Source organism: Eschrichtius robustus, chromosome X, assembly GCF_028021215.1.
Source record: "Eschrichtius robustus isolate mEscRob2 chromosome X, mEscRob2.pri, whole genome shotgun sequence".
Taxonomy (NCBI): Eukaryota; Metazoa; Chordata; class Mammalia; order Artiodactyla; family Eschrichtiidae; genus Eschrichtius; species Eschrichtius robustus.
In genome coordinates, this window is record NC_090845.1 from 19,451,679 (window position 1) to 19,478,288 (window position 26,610).

A 26,610-nucleotide genomic window follows, 5' to 3' on the forward strand; every position below is an offset into this window, starting at 1 on the left:
GTTGAATAATAGTGGCGAGAGTGGACATCCTTGTCTTGTTCCTGATCTTAGAGGAAATGCTTTCAGTTTTTCACCATTGAGAATGATGTTTGCTGTGGGTTTGTCATATATGGCCTTTATTATGTTGAGGTGGGTTCCCTCTATGCCCACTTTCTGGAGAGTTTTTATCATAAATGGGTGTTGAATTTTGTCAAAAGCTTTTTCTGCATCTATTGAGATGATCACGTGGTTTTTATTCTTCAATTTGTTAATATGGTGTATCACATTGATTTGCGTATATTGAAGAATCCTTGCATCCCTGGGATAAATCCCACTTGATCATGGTGTATGATCCTTTTAATGTGTTGTTGGATTCTGTTTGCTAGTAGTTTGTTGAGGATTTTTGCATCTATATTCATCAGTGATATTGGTCTGTAATTTTCTTTTTTTGTAGTATCTTTGTCTGGTTTTGGTATCAGGGTGATGGTGGCCTCATAGAATGAGTTTGGGAGTGTTCCTCCCTCTGCTATATTTTGGAGGAGTTTGAGAAGGATGGGTGTTAGCTCTTCTCTAAATGTTTGATAGAGTTCACCTGTGAAGCCATCTGGTCCTGGACTTTTGTTTGTTGGAAGATTTTTAATCACAGTTGCAATTTCATTACTTGAGTCACATCTCCTTCTGACCCTCCTCTTCTGCCTTCTCTGCCACTTTTTTTTTTTTTTTTTTTACAGCCAGTTATTACTGTGGGCAACGGGGGCTCGTTTTGCTGGGGAACTGTAGAATATGCTTCAGCATGATTCCATCTCAGGAGCAAAAGAGCTGGGGTATTTGTCATCCAACTCACTTTCCATCGTTGATTGAGGACTGCCACCAGGTGTACTAACTCCCCGGCGTTGCCCAGCATAGGCCTAGAGGGCTCTGGTGGCCAGAGAAAGCCCTGGGGCGACTAGTTTCAGGTGCTGGCAGTTGGAAGCTGTCAGATTGGTGTGCTTGAAAATGGTGAGTGCCCAGGGACAGCAGCAGGCATCGATAAAGCCTGCTACAGGGAAGCACTATCATTAGCATAAATGAAAATTATCCGTGTGTATTGACCAAATCCATTAATATCATCCCAGGTCTCAGCTGCATAGTTTCATCAGTGTTCAGGTATTTGGAATCATTTTTCTCTATTGTTAAGTTTAGAAATTTATATATATTTCCATAAAATTAAAGGTTTAGGCTAAATATTTGCTAAGCTTGCTTCCAACTAAAAAAGTCCTAGAAGTCTTTGATCCTGCTTATCATCAGTGATTTAGCTGATCTTCTGTGGTTATATACCTGGACGCTTGGACATAGTCTGGTTGGGTTTTGAACTTATTGATCAATGTATTTGTTTATTGGGTCCACGAGATGATTTTCTGATATAGAAGTCAAAATCATAGAAACTTAGGAAATGTTAGTGTTCAACCTTATGCTGAGTGGGAGAGAGATTTTTATTTTTTTCCTAAGTGGTCTATGTTTGCATTGAAGCCATTCATCCTCTATTAACATACCCATTCAATGAATAATTAGTAAGCATCGTTTGGGCACTCAACATTGGAAATGTGGAGATGCTGGAGAGATGGAAATCACAGTCTGGTGAGATGGGTTCCCGTACATCCATCTGTTCTAGATGGATTTCCTCCAGAACCAACGAGTGGGTATTCTTTCTGCTCACACTGGTCACCTTAGCCCTCCCATGAGTGTTGGGTCTAATTGTGGCGACATCAACAAGCTGAATTATTTCCAGAGGAAAGAATCAGGATTTAAATGGCCTAAGACAAAATATCCCAAAGTGTGTGTTCCGTGAAGTAGTAATAGAGGTGAGTTGTCCTCCCCTCCCCTTTGTTTTGGAGACTCACAGTACTTAGCAGCATAAAAATTCCCAAGAAGTCCTGCCAGAAGTCCCTAAACTCCCCTTCTTCCTGTGTTTTGGGAACTGCTGGTCTAGAATTTATGACTGAAGAGAAAAGAGTTGAAAGAACTTGAGAAGAGAACACTTGAGGGATAAACTCGTAACTGTTTTCACATTTTTGAAGGAAAGTTAAGGTAGCAGAATCATTTACTAAATTTGGGGAGGTCAGAGGGGTGTTTAGAATACCTTAGACCACTACACTAGACCAATAGATACAAGAGAGATTCCAGATCAACATTAGGAGCACCGTTTTGTTTAGAACTACTCGAAGAGGGAATGGGCCGCCTCAGAAGGGGATGAGCTCCTGGTTATTGAACATGCCTAAGGGGAGAAGTCTTAGGACCATTTGAATGGGTTTTTGTAGACCTCTGCTAAGGAATTGAACTAAGTGACCTTAAAGCTGCCTGTAACTCTGAGATTTTTATGCATTTCCACTTCAGGCATAGAATAGCCTCTACCTGATGACAGCATGGGCTCATGGTTGCTCCAGACAGCAGTATGGTGGTTTTGTTGTTGACAGCAAATCCTGTGCTTATGTTAAACCCCTCGGGTAGAAAGAACAAAAGAGAAACTGAGTAGGTGGAAAAATTGTCATCTTCCCCATTTTATTTTTGGAAGGCTAGATTTTCTCTGCAGGAGTCTTCTTGTTTCTGGCCAGCAAGTCACATTTTAAAAGGCATACAAGTTTATTTATTTATTTTTATGACATGCTAATTTAAATAACGTCCATTGATAAAACGAAGATGTGAATTTAGTATTAAGAAACGTTATCATTGTCAGGCTTAGTCATTTAAAATTACTTTTTCTTTGGCTCTTGTCCAAAAGATTGTGATTATGTAACTGAGAATTGGAACTTGCAATGATTCAATCATTTTCTGAATTCTCTATTACCCTTTGCAAATAGGAAGCTCGTTGGAGCAGTCCCTCTTAAGGGACATTTATTGCAGAGCAGTTGCTATAAGCTTCCATTGTTCATCCCTTAAATTCATCCAGTCAACAGCATTGACCGAGGCTTGTAGAGGACCGAGTATTATTCTCAGCTGAGAGTCCTGGAAAAAATGAAATGTTACAGGCTGCATAGTGATAGCTACTGCTGCAAAAATTAGCACTATGTAAAATTACAAGTTTGTCCCACACTGCTCTGATAGGTCTATGATTGAAATGCATAATTTTACTCTTACTTCTTTAATGAAGGTTTGCAATGATGGAAAAACAGTAGGAAAGCATTTTTTCAAATGCAAATTACCTTGCTGGAAAGAAATAACAAAGGAAGGAACTGCCACCAAAGGGAAAAATTAAATCTTACAGCACTTCCTTGGGTATAGTTGAGACAAACAATTAACATGTTAAGGATCATTATGTCCTGTAATAACATGTTGCTTCAAAAATTTTTGTTCCTTCCACTTATAGGTCCTATCTATTTGCTGGGTGACTTTGATGTTGCATCAGGAACCAACTGTGAAATATTTTTAGTATAATTACAAATCTTAGGAAGAATCCTTATAACAAGGATTTTAAGTTGTCTGTAATCCTCATGCACATGTTAAATGACTAAAATAAGTTACATATTGATCTGTCACTTGCAAGAAATGGTAAAGTTAATTAATCAATTAGTTAAATCATTATTACTTTCTTACTGTGTACTAGGTACGGAGAATTTAGCAGCAATCAAGTAGATAAGGGTTTGGCCTTCAGGGAACTTTTAGTTGAGAGAGAAGATCCCAGACACACATATAGGGAAGCCCCCCTATTGATTTCCTGATGTATGATTTATATGTTCTCTTTCAGTTACCTATTGCTCCGTAACAAAGCGCCACCACTGTTGGCTCATGATTCTGCAATTTGGGCGGGACTCAGCCGAGACAGCTTGTTTCTGCTCTGTGTAATATTGGCTGGGACAGCTCGACGGGGGCCATAGGATCTAAGATGATTTTGCTCACATGTCTGGTGCCTCAGTTGGGCTGGCTCTAATGGCTGGGGCCTGGCTGGGCCTCTCTCTTTCTTTAGAGGTCTCTCGACGTTTGGCATCTCTCACTTGCTTCACTTGGCTTCTCTTTCTCCAGCTCATTACCCCAACTTCTTTACACTGCAGCTGACTCCCAAGGGGGCACAAAAATGGAAGTTATAAGGCCTCAGCCCAGAAGTCACACCCGGCCCCTTCCACTGCATTCTGTTGGCCACAACAAGTCCCAAGGCTCATCCAGATTCAAGGGGGGAGGAAATAGCTTTCCTCTTGGTGGGAGGAGGAGCACATGCATTCAGGGTGGGTGGCATTGTCGGTGGTCACCTTTGTAGGTGATCTACCACATGGTTCTTTAGAGGTGAAGAGAAATAATATAACGCCTTTTCCAGATCTGGTTCAGGCTTCACAATCTTTGCTGTTCAGTTGTGAATTTGTCTGTCACAGAAGCAGAGGAACGTGACTACCTTTGAAAGCAGAGTGATCCCTTTTAATCTCTGCTCTATTCCTGTTTCATGACTCCGTTTGGAAAACAATTTAACTTCTAAGTCTATAGTGATTTTTCAACAGGTTCTCAGATAAAAAATAAACCGTATGTTTACTGACAGGATCTTTACAAACCCTGCTGCTGCTTTGGGTGTTTATAAATATAAACTACAGCTAGAGTGGATATAGAACCATAGAAGCCTTAGGGCTGGAAGGGACTTCAAAAACCATCTCTGTCACATCCCTAATTTCACAGGGTAGGAACTGAGGCCCATAAATGCTCATAATGACAATGTTAGAAATTATATTTTCTTCGTCTATTTCAATGAGAAGGATGTGTTTACTTTTTTTTTTTTTTTAACAATTTTGTGAGTGTGGTTAGTAAACAGATTATCTTGGCTTTTTGTTGAGAAAATATTGAAGGATTATGCTCTGACGTTCATGCTTATAATTTTCTCCCAATTATACATTTATGCTGTAGATCTCTGAGTTATGGCGCTATAGGAGTAATTGTTGGACATGAATTTACACATGGATTTGATAATAATGGTAAGTACTGGTTCAGTGTATAAGCTGATGCTTTTATGGTCATGTTGACCATATGGATGTTAATTGTTGCTATTATCTTTGCATAGTGGTATCATCATAGATTGAAGATTATCCAAAGCAGTATGATTGCTGATTGAAAACTTTCCCCCGTGTCTTGCTGTGATAGCTTGCAATAAATAAATAATTGTTCCCATTGGAGATGGGGTAGAATGAAAAAAAAAAAAGACCTTGTAATTTCAGGGAAATCAGCTTTGCATTTACATCTGGATTGCTGTAGCTGCCGCAGTAGTTACAGGAATTACGTTATAGCTTCTCTTCCTTTCATTTCTTTATTCACCGTTTTGAGATGCTCTCCCTGGAGGTGTGAGCTCTGCTCTGAAGATGATTATACATGCTGCCAAGTTAGGGCTCAGCGAGTTAGGACTCTGAAGCTTGGCTGACTAGTTCCTTTATACTATTTCAAGGATTATGCAATGCTTAATGTCTGTTTTTCTCTATGCTGTCATATATTCAGAATTTTTTTAGAAAGGCTATGCTTTCCTAATAATGAATAATATAGAGTATGCTATGTATCCTGATGACATTTAAGCAAAAGGAAAGAGCAGAATATGGCATAAACTAAAGAAATGATTGCCTTTTGAGAGTCATCATTTTTAATGAGAACTCCTTTCTCCTTTAACTTTGGAGTTTTATTGGAAAGACACATGAAATCTCCGAAACCTAGGAATTAGCAGCAAATCGCGATCACATCCACATCCACACAGTGATTTACAGGGCAGACTCAAGAACTGCCGGGCCCAAGGCCACACTGTATAGAGGGACCTCTTTCTTCCATGTCTGTGATGTCTCCAACATCCTTTCCTGGATGCCTACCCCAGGGCCAGAGACCCTTTTGGTTCCTCTCCTTCTGGATAATTCTTCTTGTACTCCCACCAGCCTTTCCTTAATCACCTAAGTTTTTTGCCCCCCCTGGCCTCCCCTCCCTGTTCAAATGTAGCTGCCTTGTAGTCATCTGAATCCCCAGAGCTACACTTTCTGAATTGCATGTTTGGGTTATCTGAGAGGAGAGTCTTAGCCAAGAAACAAAAGCCAGTAGTGGTCTCTTGGTTCTGGGCCTTTCTTCATGGGAAACTTACGTGTAGTTCTCCCTCAGAATCTTCTGGAAGCTTTTTGGATTCTCTCTCAAAGGACAGAATCTAAAGATGGCATTTCACTCTGTAACCAATACTTAGAACAGTGCATTGCACAGTAACTATTTCATGATCGCTTGGTTCGTGGGTAGGGGACAGTGCCTCTCTGCTCTACCAGGGGTTGGTGGTAGTGGCATCCAGCCTTGCTGAAGAGCTTTGGATTGTTTCAGTTAACAACTTTGCTTAGGGGACTTTCTTGTAAGCCCAGTGAAGAGTTCTCTGCATAATTAAATTTAAACCAATAGTAACCTTGAGTGTAAAAGATAGTCCAGATACGCCCAGACTTTTTTTTGAGGGATGTAGAGAAAATGAAGAGTGAGCCTGTAGCAAAAAAGCATGTATAACTAATCTTTTTTTCTGTTATGTTTTGGAGATTTCCATTCTTGTTCCAAGTTCTCTTTTTAGAGCAACCTTCCCTGTCAAAGCAGGACAGATGGGCCTTCCATCTACACTGATGGCTGTGGAATGATTCATAACAGAGGTTTTATGTGTCTCTTGGCTCCTGGCAACTTGGAAGAAACACGATCCTTTAGAGCTGAGTCAGGGGCTGTGGTCGCAGGGTGTGAGTGACTCACCGAGGCTGTTCCTATGGATTGTTTGGAATTTCACTGGTAGTGGCGCTTTGACTCCTTCCATGGGCTTTCTGAAAGCCATTTCATTTCAAAATTTAGAGAATATTTTGGGTCAGAGCAGGTGAAAACAAAGAATCTAAGATTGGTCAAGAACGGTACATGCCATAAGCTGATAAATCTTAAAGTATTCTTTGTTGCTTAGAAGGAAAGAACTTCCTCAGACCTCTTTCTCCTTTCCTTGCTTTTTACAATTAACCTGTGACACTGGAGAGAAGGCAGGAACTGCTTCCAGGAGTGGTCCCTGCTGCTGGAACTGTCTTTTCAAGGCTTGTTGAAGTGAGGGAAAGGGAAGATGAAGAAATGAATTTGTTTCCATAAATAATACGAGTATCTTTTAACTTTCCTTTTTGCCAGGTAGAAAATATGATAAAAATGGAAACCTGGATCCTTGGTGGTCTGTTGACTCAGAAGAAAAGTTTAAGGAAAAAACAAAGTGCATGATTAGCCAGTATAGCAACTATTATTGGAAGAAAGCTGGCTTAAATGTGAGTACAGCTGCGGCGAAGGGGGCATCTCGTGAGTCCTTCTTCCTCACGTAGACACTAGCTTGCTTTAGACCATCGGTTCTCAAAGTGCGGTTCCCAGGCCAACAGCATCAGCCTCCCTGGGGAACTTGTCAGGGATGTAAATTCTTTAGTCTTAATCCAGACCTACTGACTGAGAATCTCGGGGGTGGGGAGTGGGGAGCGGCGGTGGGTGGGAGCGTGGGGTCTGGCAGTCTGGCAGTCTGTCTTTTCATCAGCCCTCAGGTGATTCTGATATAAGCTAAAGTTTGAAAATCACAGGCCTAAACATTAGTCTGTTCTCCTAGATTCAGATTAGTACAGAAAACTCTGTAGCAAAGATAAACAATAAAATTCTCACAAATCTACGCTCTATGTCATTAAAAAGATTTCCTTCCAAACTACTGGTTAGGTTTAATTCATTGAAATAAAACGTCACTCATTTGAATTAATGACTCTGAATTGGTTAAGAGTTCTTAGATAAAGAATTTTGAACAAAAGAAATGACTTTTAAAATGCTGATTTTCTATTATATATACATATATACATTCCTATAAAGGCACGAATGTAATTTTAGTAGTTTTTGTTTGTTTGTTTTTTGTTTTTTAATTTTTATTTATTTATTTATTTATTTATTTATTTATGGCTGTGTTGGGTCTTCGTTTCTGTGCGAGGGCTTTCTCTAGCTGTGGCAAGCGGGGGCCACTCTTCATCACGGTGCGCAGGCCTCTCACTATCGCGGCCTCTCTTGTTGCGGAGCACAGGCTCTAGAGCGCAGGCTCAGTAGTTGTGGCTCACGGGCCCAGCTGCTCTGCGGCATATGGGATCTTCCCAGACCAGGGCTCGAACCCGCGTCCTCTGCGTTGGCAGGCAGACTCTCAACCACTGTGCCACCAGGGAAGCCCCACGAATGTAATTTTATACATGCTTTTTCTGTGTGGAATGTTGTTCCTTTCCTTTTTTGTCTTCACCTCTACCTCCTTCCCCTTTCCCTCTCATCACTTTTATCTTCTCCACCTGTAATCCATCTCAATAACCCTGATATACTTTTTCCCATGCTCACGTAGAGTTACACACATACATACACACGCACGTGTGTATGCACGCACGTGCTTTTACTTCACTGTTTTCAGTGGCTGCCTGGAAGTCCACGGTGTGAATGTACTCTAACACAGCTGACTAATGTCTTGTTGAGGGTTACACTGTGTCTCCAATTATTTCTCCACAGTAAATGCTGCTGCACTAAATACTCTTATTAGGTATATATTCTTTTTTTCCGTAGAGGATAGATTCCTACTGTTACTAAGAAGTTATAATATTTCATATTCCCACCAGTGATGGATGGAGGAGCATTTATGTATTGAGTTATTTACTTGTCAATTTATGAGACCTTAAAAAATATTATAGATGTTAAAAATTTTATTTGTCATTCATATTATACTACTTTCTCCTCAATATATTTCTCATCCATTGTACTTTGTATATGATATCTTTTGACAAACAAAATTTAAATATTTCCATATAGTCAAAGATACCTATCTCTCTTAAAAAATTGTTTCTGCATTTCCATTCTATATCATATGTGTAGTCTCCTAGCTTTTCTGGGAAGGTTTTTATTGTTTTGTTATTTTACATTTAAATATTGAAGCGTGTGAAACTTATTTTGCTGTGGAGTTTAATACGAGAGTTCACTTTTATCTTCTTCCAAGAGGATAGTCAATTGATCCAGCATCAGTGACTAAAAGACATTTTTTTCGTACTTAATTGAATGTTTGTCAAATATTAGAATCTCATATATACTGAGATAAATTTCTGGATTATATATTCTATTCCACTGACCTATTTGTTGATTTCTATACCAATGCGTTATTACTATGGCTATGTGGATTTTTCTGGTATCTGCCAATACAAGCTCTCCCTCACTGTTCTTCTTTTATATACTTGGCCATTCTCAGGCAAATATACTTCTGTATACACTCCAAGATCATTTTACCCATTCTCCACCCACTCCCCAAGAGAATCCCATTGAGATTCTAAGTTAAAGCACATTAAATGTATGGAATTGACATTTTTGTCATAGTCTTCTTGTTCAAGAACGCGGTATGCCTTCCCATCTGTTTGGTATTTGTTTTAGGTTTTCAAATACGACTTTATAGTTTTCTCTATATAGTTTATCTCCTGTACATTGTTTTTACTTCTTTTTTCTTTTCTTATTTTGCTGGTTTGATCAGGTTAGCTTTCATTCCCTTCCCCCACTGTTAGTTTTTTCTTGTAGTTTTCCATTGTATTTTCTGTCCCTGCTTTCATAGTTACAAGACACAGATTTCTCTCACTGTATTTGACAACGAGACCAATAATGAAGAATTGTTGGTAGGTATGGATCTGCATGAAGATCTTCCTCTAAAACACACATGCAAACTGTGTCCTCCTAATTCATCTAGTCAAGGGCACAACACCTAAGAGAAGCAGGGGACCACACAGAACTGGGGTAGGTCAGTGTATTTACACGTAGTTTCCCCAGAGTCTCTTGGTCTGTTAGTCAGGCATGTGCTCCATCCTGACAACTTGGGCTGGAAAAGCACCTGAAACCTCACTATGCCTCAAGTCTGTTATACTGGGGTTTATTTCACCATTCCAGAAGAATTTAGGTAAAAGTCTGTGCACTTTTAAAGGGAACATTTATGAACACTGAGTTGGTTCTCCTGGTTCTTAAAGCGTATGCAGCACAGGGAGACCATCCCTTACCCAGGAGGAGAAACCAGACTCTGTATCCTTGAATAGTATCTCTAGCTCCTTGGTCAGTGTCCTGGAAAGCCATTTCTCTGCCCATATATTTTTAAAATATCTACAACTGTGTCATGGGAAGACCTAAAAAGGGCACTTCTGTGTATCTGTTTTCAATTCAGGGGTTATCACATTGTGAAAATCCATCTAGAATATATGTTGCTTCAAGGAAAGCATAGGGTTCTTCCCAGATGATGATTGAGAAGCTAATAAAAAAAATGGTGCCAGGTACCACAACAGTAACAGAACATTGCTGTTTTCTGGGGTTTTGTTTTTTACCTTTTTTTTTTTTTTTAATAGCATGTGCTAGATGTCTCTATAATTTTGTTCAGATGACTGCAGAACCTGGATAAGCTGTTGCTGCTACTGATGCATAACATACTACTATTGGTCTTTTCTATAAATCTATCTATCTGTCTGTATACCTCTCTCTATATATACACACACATATATAATTTGAATATTTGGAAACTTTAGCTGTGCTGTCAACTTTGGAGAAAGTATCCCAGTTGTACCGTGTTGGGTTGGCATTGTATAGAAATTAACAGCCATATTGGTCTAGAAGCATTAAACATAATTTTTCCATTTGGACAGGGGTAGCACACTGTATTAAGTTTGTAAGGTCTTATCTGCATGGGTTTGATTACAGAAACTAGCAAAGTATCTCTAAATAAAAAAAAAAAAAAAACATAGGGGAGGGATTCTAGAGTCAGACACAGCTCCAAATTTTGGTTCAACCAGTTGCAGGTTGTAAGTTTTTTTTGAACTTGGGCGAGTTATTTAACATTCCTGTGTCTCAGAGTCTTCATCTGTGAAATGGGCAGCTATTTTTGAACTCGTTAGTTTGTCTTAAGAATTAAATGACTGAGATAATGTAAAGCACCGGCATGATGCCTGCTATGCAATAAGTGCTCAATAAATTGTAGTTAATATTCCTAATACTTTGTGACATACTCATAAGTATGCCATCCCAGGAGAGAACAATACAATAGGGGCTAAAAAACCAAAAAACAATAGGAGAGCAGTTTTCTTGGAGGAAGGGGAATGCATATTTCCTGGTGATTATTATATGCAGGCATGGGAGTTAGACTTTACACTTAATTGAAACATATTTAATCCTCATACTGGTTCTGAGAGGTGTGCATATTACTAGCCTGTTTTACATATGAGGAAGCTGAGGCTCAGAGAGATTAAAACCCATGGTAGAATCTACATTCTATGACTCCAACATCACTACTCTTCCCCCCATATCATGCTCGTGTTCTCTTATTTTAAGTTCATTTTAAACCTGGGTGATGTATTGGGTGGAGACTATTCTACAACATCCATTTTGGCCAAAGTGTCAGATACTGAAACTGAATTCTGACAAATGTGTACCTTTGCAACAAGGACGATAGAAAGGGCATGCCTGTCTCAGCATAAATCCATTCAACCATCAGAAAACAGCTTCAGTCTTATTCCCCAAGGAGAAGGGGTGGCTTCCTTTGTGGATATAAAAGGCCATGCTTTATTTTTCTGGCTCCATTTGTGGAGGCCAGTCCTCTGTACCTGAATCATTCTTTGCGTTGGACTGGGGGGAGCTCCAATGGAACATCAGAGAAACGGGCTGTTAGCAGCTGTTGAGTCCTGAGAGGCAAACCTAGGGCCATGGGGCTTCCCTGGTGGCACAGTGGTTAAGAATCTGCCTGCCAATGCAGGGTACACGGGTTCCAGCCCTGGTCCGGGAAGATCCCACATGCCGCAGAGCAACTAAGCCCGTGCGCCACAACTACTGAGCCTGTGCTCTAGAGCCCGCGAGCCACAACTACTGAGCCAGTGTGCCACAACTACTGAAGCCCGCGCGCCTAGAGCCCGTGCTCCGCAACAAGAGAAGCCACTGCAATAAGAAGCCCGCGCACCGCAACGAAGAGTAGCCCCCGCTCGCTGCAACCAGAGAAAAAGCCTGCGCACAGCAATGAAGACCCAACGCAGCCAAAAATAAAATAAATTAAATGAATAAATTAAAAAAAACAGAAACATAATTCTCAACTTTAAAAAAAAATACTGATGATAAAGGAAAAATACTGAAATAAAAAGATCTAGGGCCATATGGTCTACTGAGGTGGTCCAGAGTGGGAGGGGCCTGAGGGGTGAAGCTAGTCCTCAAACCTCTAAAAGAAAAGCTTAGGGGAACAAGGAAGGAGATTAAATTTGAGCATGAGTGGTTATAAATGGAAGCACTAGAGTCAAGAGGAGTTAAGACTTGAGAAGGTAACATATTATGGAGCAAAGGCTCTGGACAGAGACTGCTTGGGTTCGAATCCTTGTGAAATATGGGCAGTTCAGTTAATCACTCTTAGGTCGGGTCCATTAGAAGCAGAGCCCAAGATAGGGGTTTCTTAGATAAAAAGGTTCATTGCAGAAGTAGTTTCAGGAGAAACCTGTAAGGTGGCGAGGAAGACCTGTTGGTTTCAGAAGTTTAGCCTCAGTCTGATCCCATAGAGGATTCTGGAGCATGAATTGCATCACAGAAATTGTTCAGCCTGGGATAGGGGGCTGGGCTATTCTAACTGCACATCAGTCAGTTACTGAGAGGTGGGGGTATCACCTCCCAGCAAGCTCCAGGTGAGGGGATTCCCCTAAGCTAAGCTTAATCTTCCTGAGCCACTAGCAGTTGCAGGACTGGGTTCACAGTCCCGGTAGAAAAGGGGATCTGGTGCAGCACCAATGACATCTGCGACACACTCTCAGCTTTAGGTTCCTCATTTGTTAAGCAAGGATGGTGATAATAGCACTTACCTCGTAGGACTGTAATAAAAGAAAGAAGGTATGTAAAGCAGGAGTGGTAACTTTTGGAGACTGAAGCTAGGAGGATCCTGGGTGATTACAGAGATTAATATTTTCTGAAGATTTGTTTTTATTCATTGGTATTGCTTGATACCTGGGGGATTGGGCTAGCTTAAAAATAAAGAGTTGGTAGCATCGGTGGCTTGAAAGTTTAGAACAATGTGTATTAGTTTCCTGTTGCTGCTATAACAAATCACCACAAACTTAGTGACTTGAAACAACACAGATTTATTATTTTACAGTTCTGTATTTCTGACTCAGGTCTCAGTGAGCTAGAGTCAAGGTGTCACCAGGGCCGCTTTCCTTTCTAGCTGCTGTAGGAGAGAATCTCTTTCCTTGCCTTTTCTAGCTTTTAGAGGCTGCCCACATTCCTTGACTCCTGGCCCCTTTCTTTTTCAAAGCCAGCAATGATTGGTCAAGTCTCCTCACGTTGCATCACTCTGACACACTCACTCTCCTAACTTCCTTTTCCTCTATTTGTACAGACCCTTGTAATTACATTGAACTCACCTGGATAATGTAGGCTAATGTCTCCAGCTCAGGATCCTTAATTTAATCATATTTTAAATGTCCCTTTTGCCACATAAAGTAATATTTTCACAGTAATTTTTTTTTTATGACATAGACATCTTTATTATTATAGGGCATTATTTTGTCTCTGATGCAGGGATTGGCAAACTTTTTCTGTAAAGGGCCAGGTAGTAAATAATTTAGGCTTTGTGAGTTGTAAGGTCTCTGTTGCAACTACTCAACTCTGCCACTGTGGGAAGGAAACAGCCACAGACAATACATACTTGAATGAATGTGCCTGTGTTCCAATAAAACTTGAATTATGGACACTGAAATTTGAACTTTGTATAATTTTCACATGCCACAAGATATTATCCTTCTTTCTATTTTCTCCCCAATTGTTGAAAAATGTTAAATCCAGGCTTACCTTGCAGCCTGTAGAAAAACAAGCAGGAGGTTGGAATTTGGCTTGTGGGCCATCTTGGTTTAGAATATTTTTTTGTCCTAGCCTATTTAAGGGTTTTAGAAACAATCTTCAAATGTTTGGAAGAATTTCTTTGCTGTGCTTGGCTGGTTGTCATACATATTGCAAGCCTTGACCTTGTGGTCTGCACTACTTCTGTTGGATTTTTGTTCCCCATGAGAACTATCCTCTTTTTAATTTTTCATGGAATTTGCTGAAGGTAAAATGGTAATGGTTGGTCTTAAAACCTTGCTCCCGTGTGGATGGTAGATTTTTGGAAACATAAAGCCCACTGAAAAGAATACTCAAATTAGGTGAGTTAATCAGAGAAAGTAATCTGTATGTTGATATTTCTATTTTTTCCCCATTTAACCAGAGTCACTCAGAACATGTTAACATTTTATTAGAGCTGGCTAGATTGGTGAGAATAGAGAGGTGGGTGAGAAAGAAATGTGTAGCATAATAAAACAGAAATTATGTTCAGGAGCACCTTGCTGGGGTTAGTTTGCCATCTCACAATATGTTATGACTACCTCTGATTTATTGAATGCAAGTTTCTCTTTAAAATATGGCACTTTCTCTTGCTATCATATTTATGCCTCTTGCTGAATGACAGTTGGCTGTCAAACACTCTTTTTTTCCTTTTCTTTTTCTTTTTGTTAGGTGAAGGGGAAGAGGACCCTGGGAGAAAATATTGCCGATAATGGAGGTCTGCGACAAGCTTTTAGGGTACGCACTGCAACATTTGCTGTGATTTTAAAAATTAAACTATAAAATACCATACGGGTGCACCTCAATTCACACCACAGACATTTTCTTGAGGAGTTAGAGTTCTGTAAATTCTGTGAATTTCTGTAAATTGAATTATATTTCCCCATTGACTCTATGATATTCTATTATATGAATAGAGCTGCATTTCTTTCTTTTTCCTTTTTGGGGAGTAAAGTCACCCTAAAAGTAATATTTGTTATTAGGAATCATGTATTTAAAGGATAGTTTTCAGAAGGTACATTCAGTGTAATATTAAAACATGCTACAGAAATCTCAGGGCTAGGTTCGTAGGTGTTTTCTTGAGTGCAGTCTCTGTAGCCCTCCTTATAATTTTCTCTTAAAGTACCAAACTTCTAAATTACGGTCAGAGGCTAGGGGTTCTCATATAGTGGGCCAGGTAAGAGTCCATAATAATGTTTTTATCATCCACTGGTCCATGGTTAAACAAGACACATGAGGATGATGTAGAAAGACATTCATAAAGCTAAATGCATTCAGTGTAAAGACCAAACTGTTATTTTGAGGTTATATCTTTCCTCTATTCTAGTGAAAATATACTTTATTTTATAAAATGATGATGATTGAAGATTATAGTTTTCCCTCTTACCTGGCAAAATTAAAAAAAGATTGCCCATAGATTGGCCCCAAAATTTATTTCCATACGGCTTGCCATTGTGTTAGATTTGTTTGTTCCCTGGTAGGAATAGAAAGAAAAGCTTTTTGGGGGAAGGGGGGCGTTATTTAACATGTGCCCACTTTGGCCCAGCTGCTTTGGTATCTATTGAGTGAAAGATCTTTTTGCAGGTGAACCTGCTTCACTGTTAAGCAATACAACGTTGACTTGCATTTCCAGGTGTTTGTTTTCTTAAAGGAAAACTTGATAGGATACATTTTGCACATGGTGGAGGATATATTTAATATCTCTGCACTGGCTGAGAAAAGAGAAAAGCCATTATTGCAGCAGATCATCTCTTCTACTTCTCTCCCCAGGCTTACAGGAAATGGATAAATGACCAGAGGCAGGGGGTTGAGGAGCCTCTCCTACCTGGCATTGAATTCACGAACAACCAGCTTTTCTTCCTGAGTTATGCTCAAGTGAGTAAGACCAAGGAAGGGGCATCAAAGATGAAATGTGGGACTTTGGCTTGCTCCCTAGATCAAAGGTTTGGAACAAAAGTTTAACGGCATAACTTTGATTTCAGCTGAAATCTTATCTTGCTGCTTATTTTCTGGACAAATTTCACCTTCATGTTCTGTGAGACATAATTAATTAACTGATTGAATCAAGATTTATTGGTATTTTTTATCAAGTGGGTTACCAGCCTTGTGGTAACTCACTTGATTTTTAGTATACCCTGACTTCTTAATGTATTTGATACTATTTGTAACCATTTCTAGTGACTCATTCTTTGGCTTTCTTGGCCCTGTGGTTTCCTGCATTTCTCCTCCTTTACCTCATTTGCTGACTTTACCCCACCACTCTCAACCTGTGGGGGACCCTCAAGGCTATGTTCCCAACTGCCAAATGAACATGTGAAGACTACTAGAGCTGAAAACAACAACAACAAAGGCAAGGAGAGTCATGTCACCCTTTTGTGAGTTTAATGGGCTCTCTGAGCAGAAATTGAAAGATGTGCCCTAAATAAGGCACAATTCTGAGTTTGAGTATCTGGCCAATGAGGCAAGTGCCAGTTGTTCTTTGTTATTCGGTTATTGCACTGGTTTATGTCACAATATGTAGGCCTCATTTTCAAACAAGTCTGGGATGGGTTGATGACGGTTCTGATGCATGGCCTCACAGTGGGCAAATCTGTATCTGTATGCTCAAAACTAGGCAAGAGTTTTCATCAGTACAACTTCCTGTTCCTCTTTTCGTTCACGCCTCAGTAAGCTCATTCATTTCCATGTCTTCTTCGGTTGACTCTGGCTAAAGAATTCTCATCTGTCTGGGGTCTTTATTTCTTAAAGCTGACATGACAACACTAAATAAATGATCATTTATCAACCTGACGTCAGCAAAAGTGGAGTCAACAACAAAGTGACTTTCCTTTTTAGTTTTCTCACTTCTATCAGCACACCCTCACCCTCAGTCTTTGGGTCTTCCTGGTTAGGAAACCTGGATTCTTAGGTCTTATTTGATTTACCTATCCTCATTTTTGTGACATGTGTCCCAAAAGCTGATGTTTCATCCTTTTAACTGCTCTTCAGATTCAGCCTCCCTTTCTCCCCATTACCCTATTTCGTCATCTATAGACTGTCGGCCTCGATCTCGTCTACTCTGGATTATCCCAACAGCCTTATGGCATGTTTTCCTGACTTTGGCATCTTTCTACCACTGTCTGTCTTACATGCCACTGAAATAGCATTTTTATTTCATTACTGACCTGCCGAAGGAACTGCAGTGGCTCCCAAGTGCCCACCACATTGAGACCGAACACCTTTCAAAGTTCTCCTCGGTCTTATCCAACTCTACCCAACCAGCTCTAAATTCCCATAGCTCCACCAGACTCACACTTAGCCGGCAGGTGTCCTCATTTCCACCGCACAATGTCATGCTCATTATTGTCCCTGTGGTTTTGCTTTTGATTTTCCTTCTACAGAGTGACGACCCCCTTCGTACTCCTCCCTCTCAGATTATTCAATTCCATCTTTACCTTTCAGGATCCATGTCAAGTTCCACCTCCTCCACATCTTCCACAAACTTCCCCAAGGACTCCAGTTCTCGTTAAAAAGAAATCTCCAACTCCTTTGCACTTATTTTCATTACCATGCAGTTGAATACTTAATTGTTATCAAAATGTAAAAGACTTTTACTTTTATCTTCATAGCTAGTGTATCTTCATACACTTCTTACTTATCTCCGTAGCATCCAGCAAAGAGGCTGGGTATATTGAAGACACTTGACATTTTTAGACAAATTGCTTGAAAAGGCTGAGATTAACACAGTTCAATTAAGGAGACTTTCTTTCGGGTCAGTACTGGGTCAGATATCTAAAATAAGCACACAGATATAGTTAGAACTTTCTAGAGCAGGGATTCGCAAACTAGAACCCGTGAGCCATATGTTGCCTGCTGTCTATTTTTGTAAATAATGTTTTATTGGAAAACAGCCATGCTCTATACTTTACACATTGTCTGTGGCTGTTTTTGTGCTACAGTGGCAGAGTTGAGTAGTTAAAACAGAGACTTATGATCTGCAAAGCCTAAAATATTTATTATCTGTCCCTTACAGAAAATGTTTGCTGTCCTCTACTCTAGAGGACAAAGTACAAGGTCTGTCAGTTCTTATTTAGGTTCTTACTTACTAACTTAAGGTCCATCTTAGTAGATGAAGTAAATTAACTGATATCAACGTTACAGTCATAGTTTTGAAATATCTCCAAATAAAATTTCAAACTATATATGACTTACTTTAAAGAGATTAAGAAAAAAATGACAAGATATTTTATATTACTAATGAGAAACTTATCTTGGAGCTTTTCCTACTGGCGGATTGAGGAGATTTTCAACCTTTTGTACATTGAAACAAGTCTGCTTATAAGGAGTAAAATTATTTTCTCTCCTGAGAAGATACTAGGAAAACAGTAAGAACAAAAATGCGTTTTTAGAAATCTCATAAATGATATATGAAGCAAAGACAATACTATATAATAATGTAAGAATGTAAGAGGAAATAACATACGAAAAAGTGAGGTAAAATTGTGAGAAACAACTTCACCTTAGCTAGCTTCTGAGGAAGTTAAGTGCTCCCATTATAAAAACATCTTCAAAGTCAAATTCAGAACCACAGTGACGGATGGTTTATCTTCATCAAAAGCAATAAAGCAATAGCATTGTATCACCTTTGCTGCTTCCTGTATCCCTGTAGTTTCTGTGACCTGTCAGTTTTTCCTCCGATATTCTTCTTATCCTTCTTCTCTCTCTTCTCATTGCGACTTATTTAGTAGACATTCATGGGGAACCTTCCTGGGGCCCATAAATAATCTTCAAACTACTCTCTCATTTCCTCCTACTACTATACCCCTGCCAGATAAATCTTTTAAAAATATATTTTTTTATCACCTTTGTGCTCAAAACCAATGTTTAAATATAGTCTAAACACTGTAGCCTCTTGCTCAGGACTTCGGATATCTGGCCCTATCCTCACCCTCCCCTGGTCTCCCCTTGCTGCCCACAGGCACCACACGGTCCAGCCAAGCTGACTGTCTTGCTTTTTCTTCTCTCAGATATGTCTTTGTTTCCATTTTCTCCTCCACTTGGAATTCCCCCCATCATATTCATGTTTCCTAATTCTATTCATACTTCAAGCTATATCATATTTCAAGACAGTTCAAATCAGGACTAAGTAGGTTAGGGTACACGAACAGACAGTGCAAGGAAAAGTTTTTTTTCTTGTTCATGCTCCATGTCCAACATGGGTCAGCAGTGGGGCTCTGCTCATAGTTACTACTCAAGGACCTGGGTTTGGGGGTCTTTATCTCCACATGTGCTTCCGTGGTCACAACAGGAATAGGGAAGAAATATGAGGAAATGTGCACTGGCCCTTAATTGTAGCATCTTAAATTATTCTTAATACTCTTAAAACTTCTGCCAGATTTTTAAAGCTTCTGCCAGGAAGTGACATATATCACTTCTGCTCACGTTTCATTGGTCAGAGCAAGTCATATAGCATAGCCATGCCTAACTTCAAAGGAGATGCAGCAGTGTCCTCCTATCCGAGGCCTGAACCAGGATGAAACAGACAAAGCACCCAGGGTGCAAAATACTTCCTTCTCATGACCATATTCAGTAATGGATGATTGATTCATTTTATTGATTCAAACGAATGTGGTTAAATTTGATAAGGGCTATTCCAAGCATTATGTTAACTGAATGAACACATTGGTTGATTCCTGGACACATATGCTATTCTCTTGATTTAAAGCATTTGTTTGGAAACCTCTCTTAATTTACTCAAATTCTGCAAGTATTCACAGTGATAAAACTTTCTACTCTGGGGATTGGAATAATAGATGTTACTACTGATGAAGGTTTTATCTGATCTACTAAAACTGCTCGTCATCCGTTGAGTCTAAAATTACTCTTCAGTATACTTTGGAGCAGTTAAGGCAGTAGAAAATGTGTAATTGAAATGGAAACATAATTATCGGGATGTTTTCTCTTCTAGGTGAGGTGCAATTCCTACAGACCAGAAGCTGCCCGAGAACAAATCCAAGTTGGTGCTCACAGCCCCCCTCAGTTTAGGTAAACAGGCACATGGGTGACACTAGTTTTTAACTGTGCATCTCCATCTCCTCCCCTACCCAGCCATCCCAGGGCTCTAAAATAGGTGATCTGACCAAAGCCTGCATTGTGAACAGTGATAGCTCCATTTCACAGACCAAAACAAAAATCTGGCCAAACAGAAACTAAGCATCTTTTCTTTAATTAGTAGGAAGCTGGTTTAGTCAGCATTCTCTCACCTAAATTTCTGTAGTAGGCTTTTGTACACACCTCTAGTATCAAGAGATCTATGAGATTGTACAAGACTCCAAAGGTAATTTAGAATCCAAGTCATAGCTTTAGTATTAATTCCCATTTATTATCTTCCAATTTTTGAAAGGCAGCAATCCATGGGTGCCATGAGCACACCACAGGTGCTCAGTAAACTGGCATGTTTGATTTATCCAACTGCCTACTTTTTAGAAACATGAGCCAAAAAAGTCTCTTTTCTTAGATAAGGATGAGATCTTATGCACTGTGGCTTAAAACACCTAGAGCTCTGGTTTAATCTGTGTTGTAGAATATCCTATTTAATGCCTCTCGTTCTTTCATGCAGCCAACCAACAGACATGAATGAGTGCCCACTTTCTGAATAGCTCTGAACACAAAGGAGGATATATGGTGATATTTAGCTATTGTAATTCATATCTAGAGGCAAAAGCTCTACATTTTGGCTTTTAGTTTGAGTCATATTTTGAAACAATTGCTTATATATGAAGGGAAAAGAATTATGAATTACAATCTTATTTAATTGTCAGAATGTATAAAATATTAAGTAAAAATAAAATTAAGGTTAATATTACTTAACCCATGCTAGGTTTCTAGCATAGTTTGAGGGAAATTTTCTATAGTAGGGGACAGAGTTATAATAGTAAATGCAAGAAACTGTAATAATTTGTATTTATTTGTTCTTTGCTTAGAAAATATTACATCTGGATATCTTTATATTTAATGTTTAAATGAATCCATTAGCATATTGCAGGAAAGTCTTCTAAAATTTCTCCTATGTTTTAAAGTCTTATTCCCAAAGCCTTGCCTTAGAAATGCTTCAGAAATTGACTATAAATTACCCAGTAGCATAAAAATCTAATCATTGTGTTAGAAATTCTCCCCCACTGGGCTAAACTGTCAAGAATGCTGACAGTCTCTAATGGACTAAAATTTGATTCCACTGACAAATGGTGCAGATGAAACCACACAGTGGATTAATTACTCAACAGATAAGTTTTTAAAAACTAATTTCCTTTTACTAACTAGTTGCCTGTAATGTTGGATTTTAGCTGATAATTTGCAGGGTATACTTACTGATTGTCAGCTAAATTCTATCCTTAACACTTGCCCAGGGTGAATCATACTATGAAACCTGCATCCCTCCCCCATACATCCCAGCTAAAACACAAGAGGTTATGGGAATTTGGGGATACAGGCCATTATATTCATTCAAATGCCCATAGGGAACAAAGTCATTAGGGAAGAAACAGTCAGTGGCCGAGAATGCTGTCTCTTAGTCAGCCTTTTGAACATGCAGTCGGGTAAGAAATAGATGAGGGGGGAGGTTTTTTCCTGGCTTGTTAGTGATCTCTGCGGTAACTGTAGATTTTGAGTGCAGCAGAAATCACACAATGGAAATACCACTTCCAAAAGGCAGTTAGAATCAAAGTGCTGAGTAGGAATCCGCAGTCTTTACTGCAGTCAGGGAACTTGCAAGAACACCAGATTTTGGAGCTAACTCCAGTAAAGCATTACTCATCAATAACAGCTAGACACCATTCATTAGTTTACGGTTGCATAAACCAAATTCTAGGTAAATATGAGCCTTCAAACATAATAGGAGTTTATAGAAAGTGTTTTTGTAGATTGAAAGAGTTCTTTAAAGATAATTTAGGGACTTCCCTGGTGGTCCAGTGGCTAAGACTCCGTGCTCCCAATGCAGGGGGCCCGGGTTTGATCCCTGGTCAGGGAACTAGCTCCCACATGCCGCAGCTAAGAGTTCGCATGCGACAACTAAAGATCCCGCATGCCGCAACTGAAGATCCTGCACGCGGCAGTGAAGATCCCGTGTGCTGTAACTAAGACCCTGAGCAGCCAAATAAATAAATAAATAAAATGTTTTTTTTTAAAAAAAGGTAATTTAAAGATAGCAACAACATGGATGAATCTTAGCAGACATAATACTGAATGAAAGAAGTCAGAGGCAAAAGAGTGCATACTATGTGATCCACTCATGTGAAGTTAAAAAACAGGCAGAACTAATCTGTGGTCAGACTAGTAGTTATGCTTGGAGGTGCTACTGTTAGGGCACACAAGGGAGCCTTCTAGGTGCTGGAAATATCCCATGTCTTGATCTGGGTGGTAGTAACATGGGTGTATACATGTGAACTCAATGAGCTTTACATTTTAAATGCGTATACTCTCTATCAGTTATATCTTCCTTAAAAAGTTAAATTAAAAAATAGTTTGAAAAGCTAAGTATTGGTAAATCTTATAGTTTGTAGGAACTTGTAAATTTATAGGAATATATGACCCTATATACAATTTATAGGAATTGTAGATCCTACAGTTTATAGAAATTTGAAGATATTTTGAAGATTAATAGCATTTGTCTGGTTCTAGTCTCGGCTCTGTTAATTTCTTTGGAAATTTACTTAACCGTTTTGGGCTTCAGTTATCTCCCTGTAAACAGATTAAATGAATGCAACATCATATCAAGCAATATATTGATACAGTTTTATCCAGAACCTGTTGATTTGTAAGAATTAAATGACATGGACTTTGACATATCTTTTTCAGGGTCAATGGTGCAGTTAGCAACTTTGAAGAATTCCAGAAGGCTTTTAACTGTCCATCCAATTCCACGATGAACAGAGGCACGGACTCCTGCCGACTCTGGTAGCTGGACTGTTGGTTTATGCCATCCTGAGAGAGTTGTGCCGTGCTCATCACCTACTGCTTTAGGCCTGTGTTCCCCTGAGGATGTTTACTTTTGACGCATCTTCATTACTTGGGTATTGCTTAGATCTAAACAGTATCTATTCAGAGTTGTAAGGCTTAAAAAAATGGAATATAAAAAATCGAATCAAGTATGTTTCTTTAGAAAACCAAACCAACAAAAATAAGTCCCTAGGCTGCTTTTGTTAAAATGCTGTCTGCTGAATTGTTGCTGTTGTCCATTTTAGTGTGTAAGCCACAGCTAAGTGGTACGTATCATTTTAATCTACAGCTTTGCAGGGGCCCTAAGTAGAACGTATCCAGAAGAAAATTCAGCCTATTAACACTTGCAGCCCTCAGTGATGTGGACATGTGCGAGGATACCCGGGAGGTCTTTCTGCACTGTGGAGCGCACTGTGAGATTTCACACATCGTCATTACGTAGCATTGATTAACTCTAAGGTAGTTAGATTAGAAATATGTTGAATCCTCATTTTACAATATTTGATGAAGTTCTTGCCTTCAGCTTTGGAGTCTCTTGGCATGGAAACATGCCTCACGGCTTGTATCTGGTGTAGCTTATTGCCCTGTTCAAGTCAGCATGAGCAAAGCTGGCAGAAGGGCTGCTTGGTAAAGGTTTGAGTTCATCAAATAGAAAGACAAGGTTGTATCTGTAAGTCCCAGAAGAAGCCAAAACGCCTAGTCACGCAACAGCGGGGACACTAAGAAATGACATCTCCAAAATTTGATCTAGTCTGCCCACACCTTGGCGATTATGTCGTCTGCTGGATACTTCTCTTCAGTCCAATTCCTGGTGGTCTTGTTATCCTCATATATGTGCATTCTCCTGTTTCTGAAATGAGTAGGCATCGAGAAAATGATTTTCTAATTCCCCATTGGGAATGTATGGCTTTCCTTCCCCTTTAGTGCAAAAGGACAAACCCCACATTGAGGAGGGCGCGAAGTGGCTCAGTTCAAGTTACCTCTCTTTTAAAAAACCTTTTTGAAAAATTTCTTGATTAAAGACATTTTAGAATCTGTTGATTGAATTGAAAACTCCCTTCATAGTCCAAAGAAACATAATTTTTACTCTTCAAGTCTTCTTCTGAAGAGTCTGTAAGAAAGAGCAGCGTTACGTTTGTGATCGTCAGAGCTCTGTCCTTTCGAGTGAACTGCTCCGTCTCTCATTAGAGAGCGTGTGTGGAGGATAAAATTGTAACGGCCTTCAAGTGGTTACCTGGCATTTTCGGTTTCTTAAAATAGCCATCCCCCCTTCACATTATTCCTTGTACCTGTGGTTCTAGGTTAAGTAGGCCGATAGGAAAATCTCGGAAGCAAAATGACAAAATCAGGCTAACCACAGGAAGCCATTTTACATCCCTGGGATTTGTCATTTAAAATATATATATATATATATATATATATATATATATATATATATAAAAGTGTGTGCCATGTCCTTTTGTAACCATGGGAACTTAAGAAGGGAGAAAACTGCAGGGGCACCGTCATGAGGAAAACAATTACACTGCGTCAGTCAGAGGAGAGTGATTTTCCCCTTGACTTCCTCCTCTCTGAATAGATAGACTCCTGAAGAGCAGCTACCTTTTCCTCCTTAACCATGGCTTAATGTGACCTTAGTTTGTATTTTGAAAACAAGCAGTTACTGTGTCTTTTCTCCAGAGGAATCATTCTGATTTGGTTTAGACTTAGAAGATTCTCCTTGTTTTTTTTTCCTGTATCTGGACATTTAAAATCAGCTGAGATTTTTAAGGCCTATATGAATAGCATTTTCCTTCTAGATTTCTCTTTTTAAATTCCCAATAAACACATTCCTGCAGGTCAGAGAAAGTGTTTGATAAAAGCATAGAATTATGAGTTTGGAAATGGGACTCGTTCAGTCACTTAATGGTTTAGGAAAACTGGTTGGGGAACAGTTGGGGCCCTCACAGTTTCTGAATGATGTGGCTACTTTGTCCTGACTAACTTTACCTGATGTAACTCATCTACACTGAAAGCTGTAGATAGGATGGCTGTTATTAAAACAAACTCAGAGCAGCCCAAATCATCACTACTAGCTGGAACAATATTCTAGTAGATTGAATTTCCAAATACATGCTCATATTTAAATTTTCAGAGTACATTCTTATTGTCCCTTCTCTTCAATACAGATTAGTATAAAAGAATCAGACACTGATTAAGTGGTAGAGGGAGGAAGGTAAAATGCAACTGGAAGGGAGGGAGAAAAAGTAGGGAGAAGCTGGCCTAAGAATGTGACTCTGAAGAGAGCACAGGCTTTTGGCAGTCCTTGCCAAGCACATCCACTGGAGTAGAGCCATAAAGTTTTACAAAAATAATTATGCTAAATTAAAAGGAAATTAGATATTGGATCTCAGACTAGGACTGCCAGAACAAACTTCTCTGATTCATATACCAGATGTTCTGCCAGTGAACTATTGTCTGGGCAATGGAAGGAATTAGGTTTTTTTGGGAGATTCTCCTGGATTAGTCAAGGGTCTTATGTATATAAAATGATCTTGTTTGGGCTTATCATCGTTGCCCGAAGTTTCCTGAGTTTTTTAACCAACCACACAGCATTGGCCTCCTATTTCCATTTTTTTTTCCGTTTATGAGATGGACTTGGAAGTGACTACTGCAAGCTCAGGATTCATAAATTATCCTTGAGTTTACTCAGTGCCTTTCCTCAATGGAGCTGCAAGCACAGCACATAAATTTTATCTCATTTAGCCTTGGAGCATCACTAAGAAGCAACTAGGAACTATGGCTTGCCGCACAGGTTATGCTTGTGCCAGAGCAGTGGAGAGGTTTGAAATTGCTTCTCAAGTATCCCAGAGTCAGGAAAGGCAGGGCCTTTGTTCTTTGGGCTGCTGACCTTTGCATTAATCTTCATCCCGTAGATTACCCTATTTCTGAATACATTTATTCCATCAGTATTTCTGTAATCACTTAGCATTTGATAGGCTTCTTCCTTGATATTTTTAACATAATGTCTCAGTTGCATGTTAAATTATGGAAGAATATATGATTATTTCAAGCAACAACATTCTCATTGCCAGTGGCAGTGCCCCACTGGTTTGAAGAAAGGTGTTCTTGGATTATGCATTTCTTATCTAAATGGTCATTGTATTTTCTTCCCCTACTTGTGAAACAACGTGAGCAATCATTTTAAGGACAATAAAAAGTTGAAGATATTGTTTCCTCTCTTTTTAAAAATAATATTAAAATCTGTTACATTGATTAACATATTCAGTTCTGTTTTAGACCATATTTGCCTAAAAAGTACACAAAGCACTGTAGAGGACTAGGTTTCTTGGTTTAGGAAAGTGGGATTTGAATGCAGTAACTTTCTCTGTAGACAATGAGAGATTTGCGAGGTGGTCATTGTATTTTCTTCCAGAATATAAGCAGATGTGGTTTATTGCTTATGTAATAATATTCCTATTGAGGAAAAGAGAGGTTTCTGAGGAAATTATCAACCACAGTACGGCTGGTCTTGCAAAAGTGACAATGAACATTACAGTTACTGTCGAACCAAAGAATCTCTATGTGCTATCCCCTTTCTTTAACAATCGAGTCGATTTATGGTCACTTATTCAGTACATAGTAACTGACCACCATTATATTTAAATCACTGAACTAGCTGTATTTAGGCAGACCATATGCAGTCTCAGGGCCTCAGTGAACAGTCTGGTCTAACATGGGAAGCAGATATGTAAACTGCTACAGTCACCCTATTTCATGACAAGCGTGATGAAATGCAAGGACATCAGGTTGTGGTTTGGTGCACAGAGAAGGAATTATTCAATTCTCCTC

The 26,610-nt window shown here is 39.3% G+C and overlaps 1 protein-coding gene across 1 annotated transcript in view; it reads left to right on the forward strand.

The window, feature by feature from the left end:
* Positions 1-23,850, forward strand: part of PHEX (phosphate regulating endopeptidase X-linked) — a 198,178-nt gene extending 174,328 nt beyond the window's left edge. The window contains exons 17-22 of the mRNA XM_068533165.1: positions 4,840-4,907; positions 7,084-7,214; positions 14,479-14,544; positions 15,577-15,681; positions 19,754-19,830; positions 22,639-23,850. Of these exons, the coding sequence (XP_068389266.1) occupies positions 4,840-4,907; positions 7,084-7,214; positions 14,479-14,544; positions 15,577-15,681; positions 19,754-19,830; positions 22,639-22,741 (550 nt within the window). The 3' untranslated portion in view covers positions 22,742-23,850. The remainder of the gene's footprint in view (positions 1-4,839; positions 4,908-7,083; positions 7,215-14,478; positions 14,545-15,576; positions 15,682-19,753; positions 19,831-22,638) is intronic.
* Positions 23,851-26,610: the final 2,760 nt, after the last annotated feature.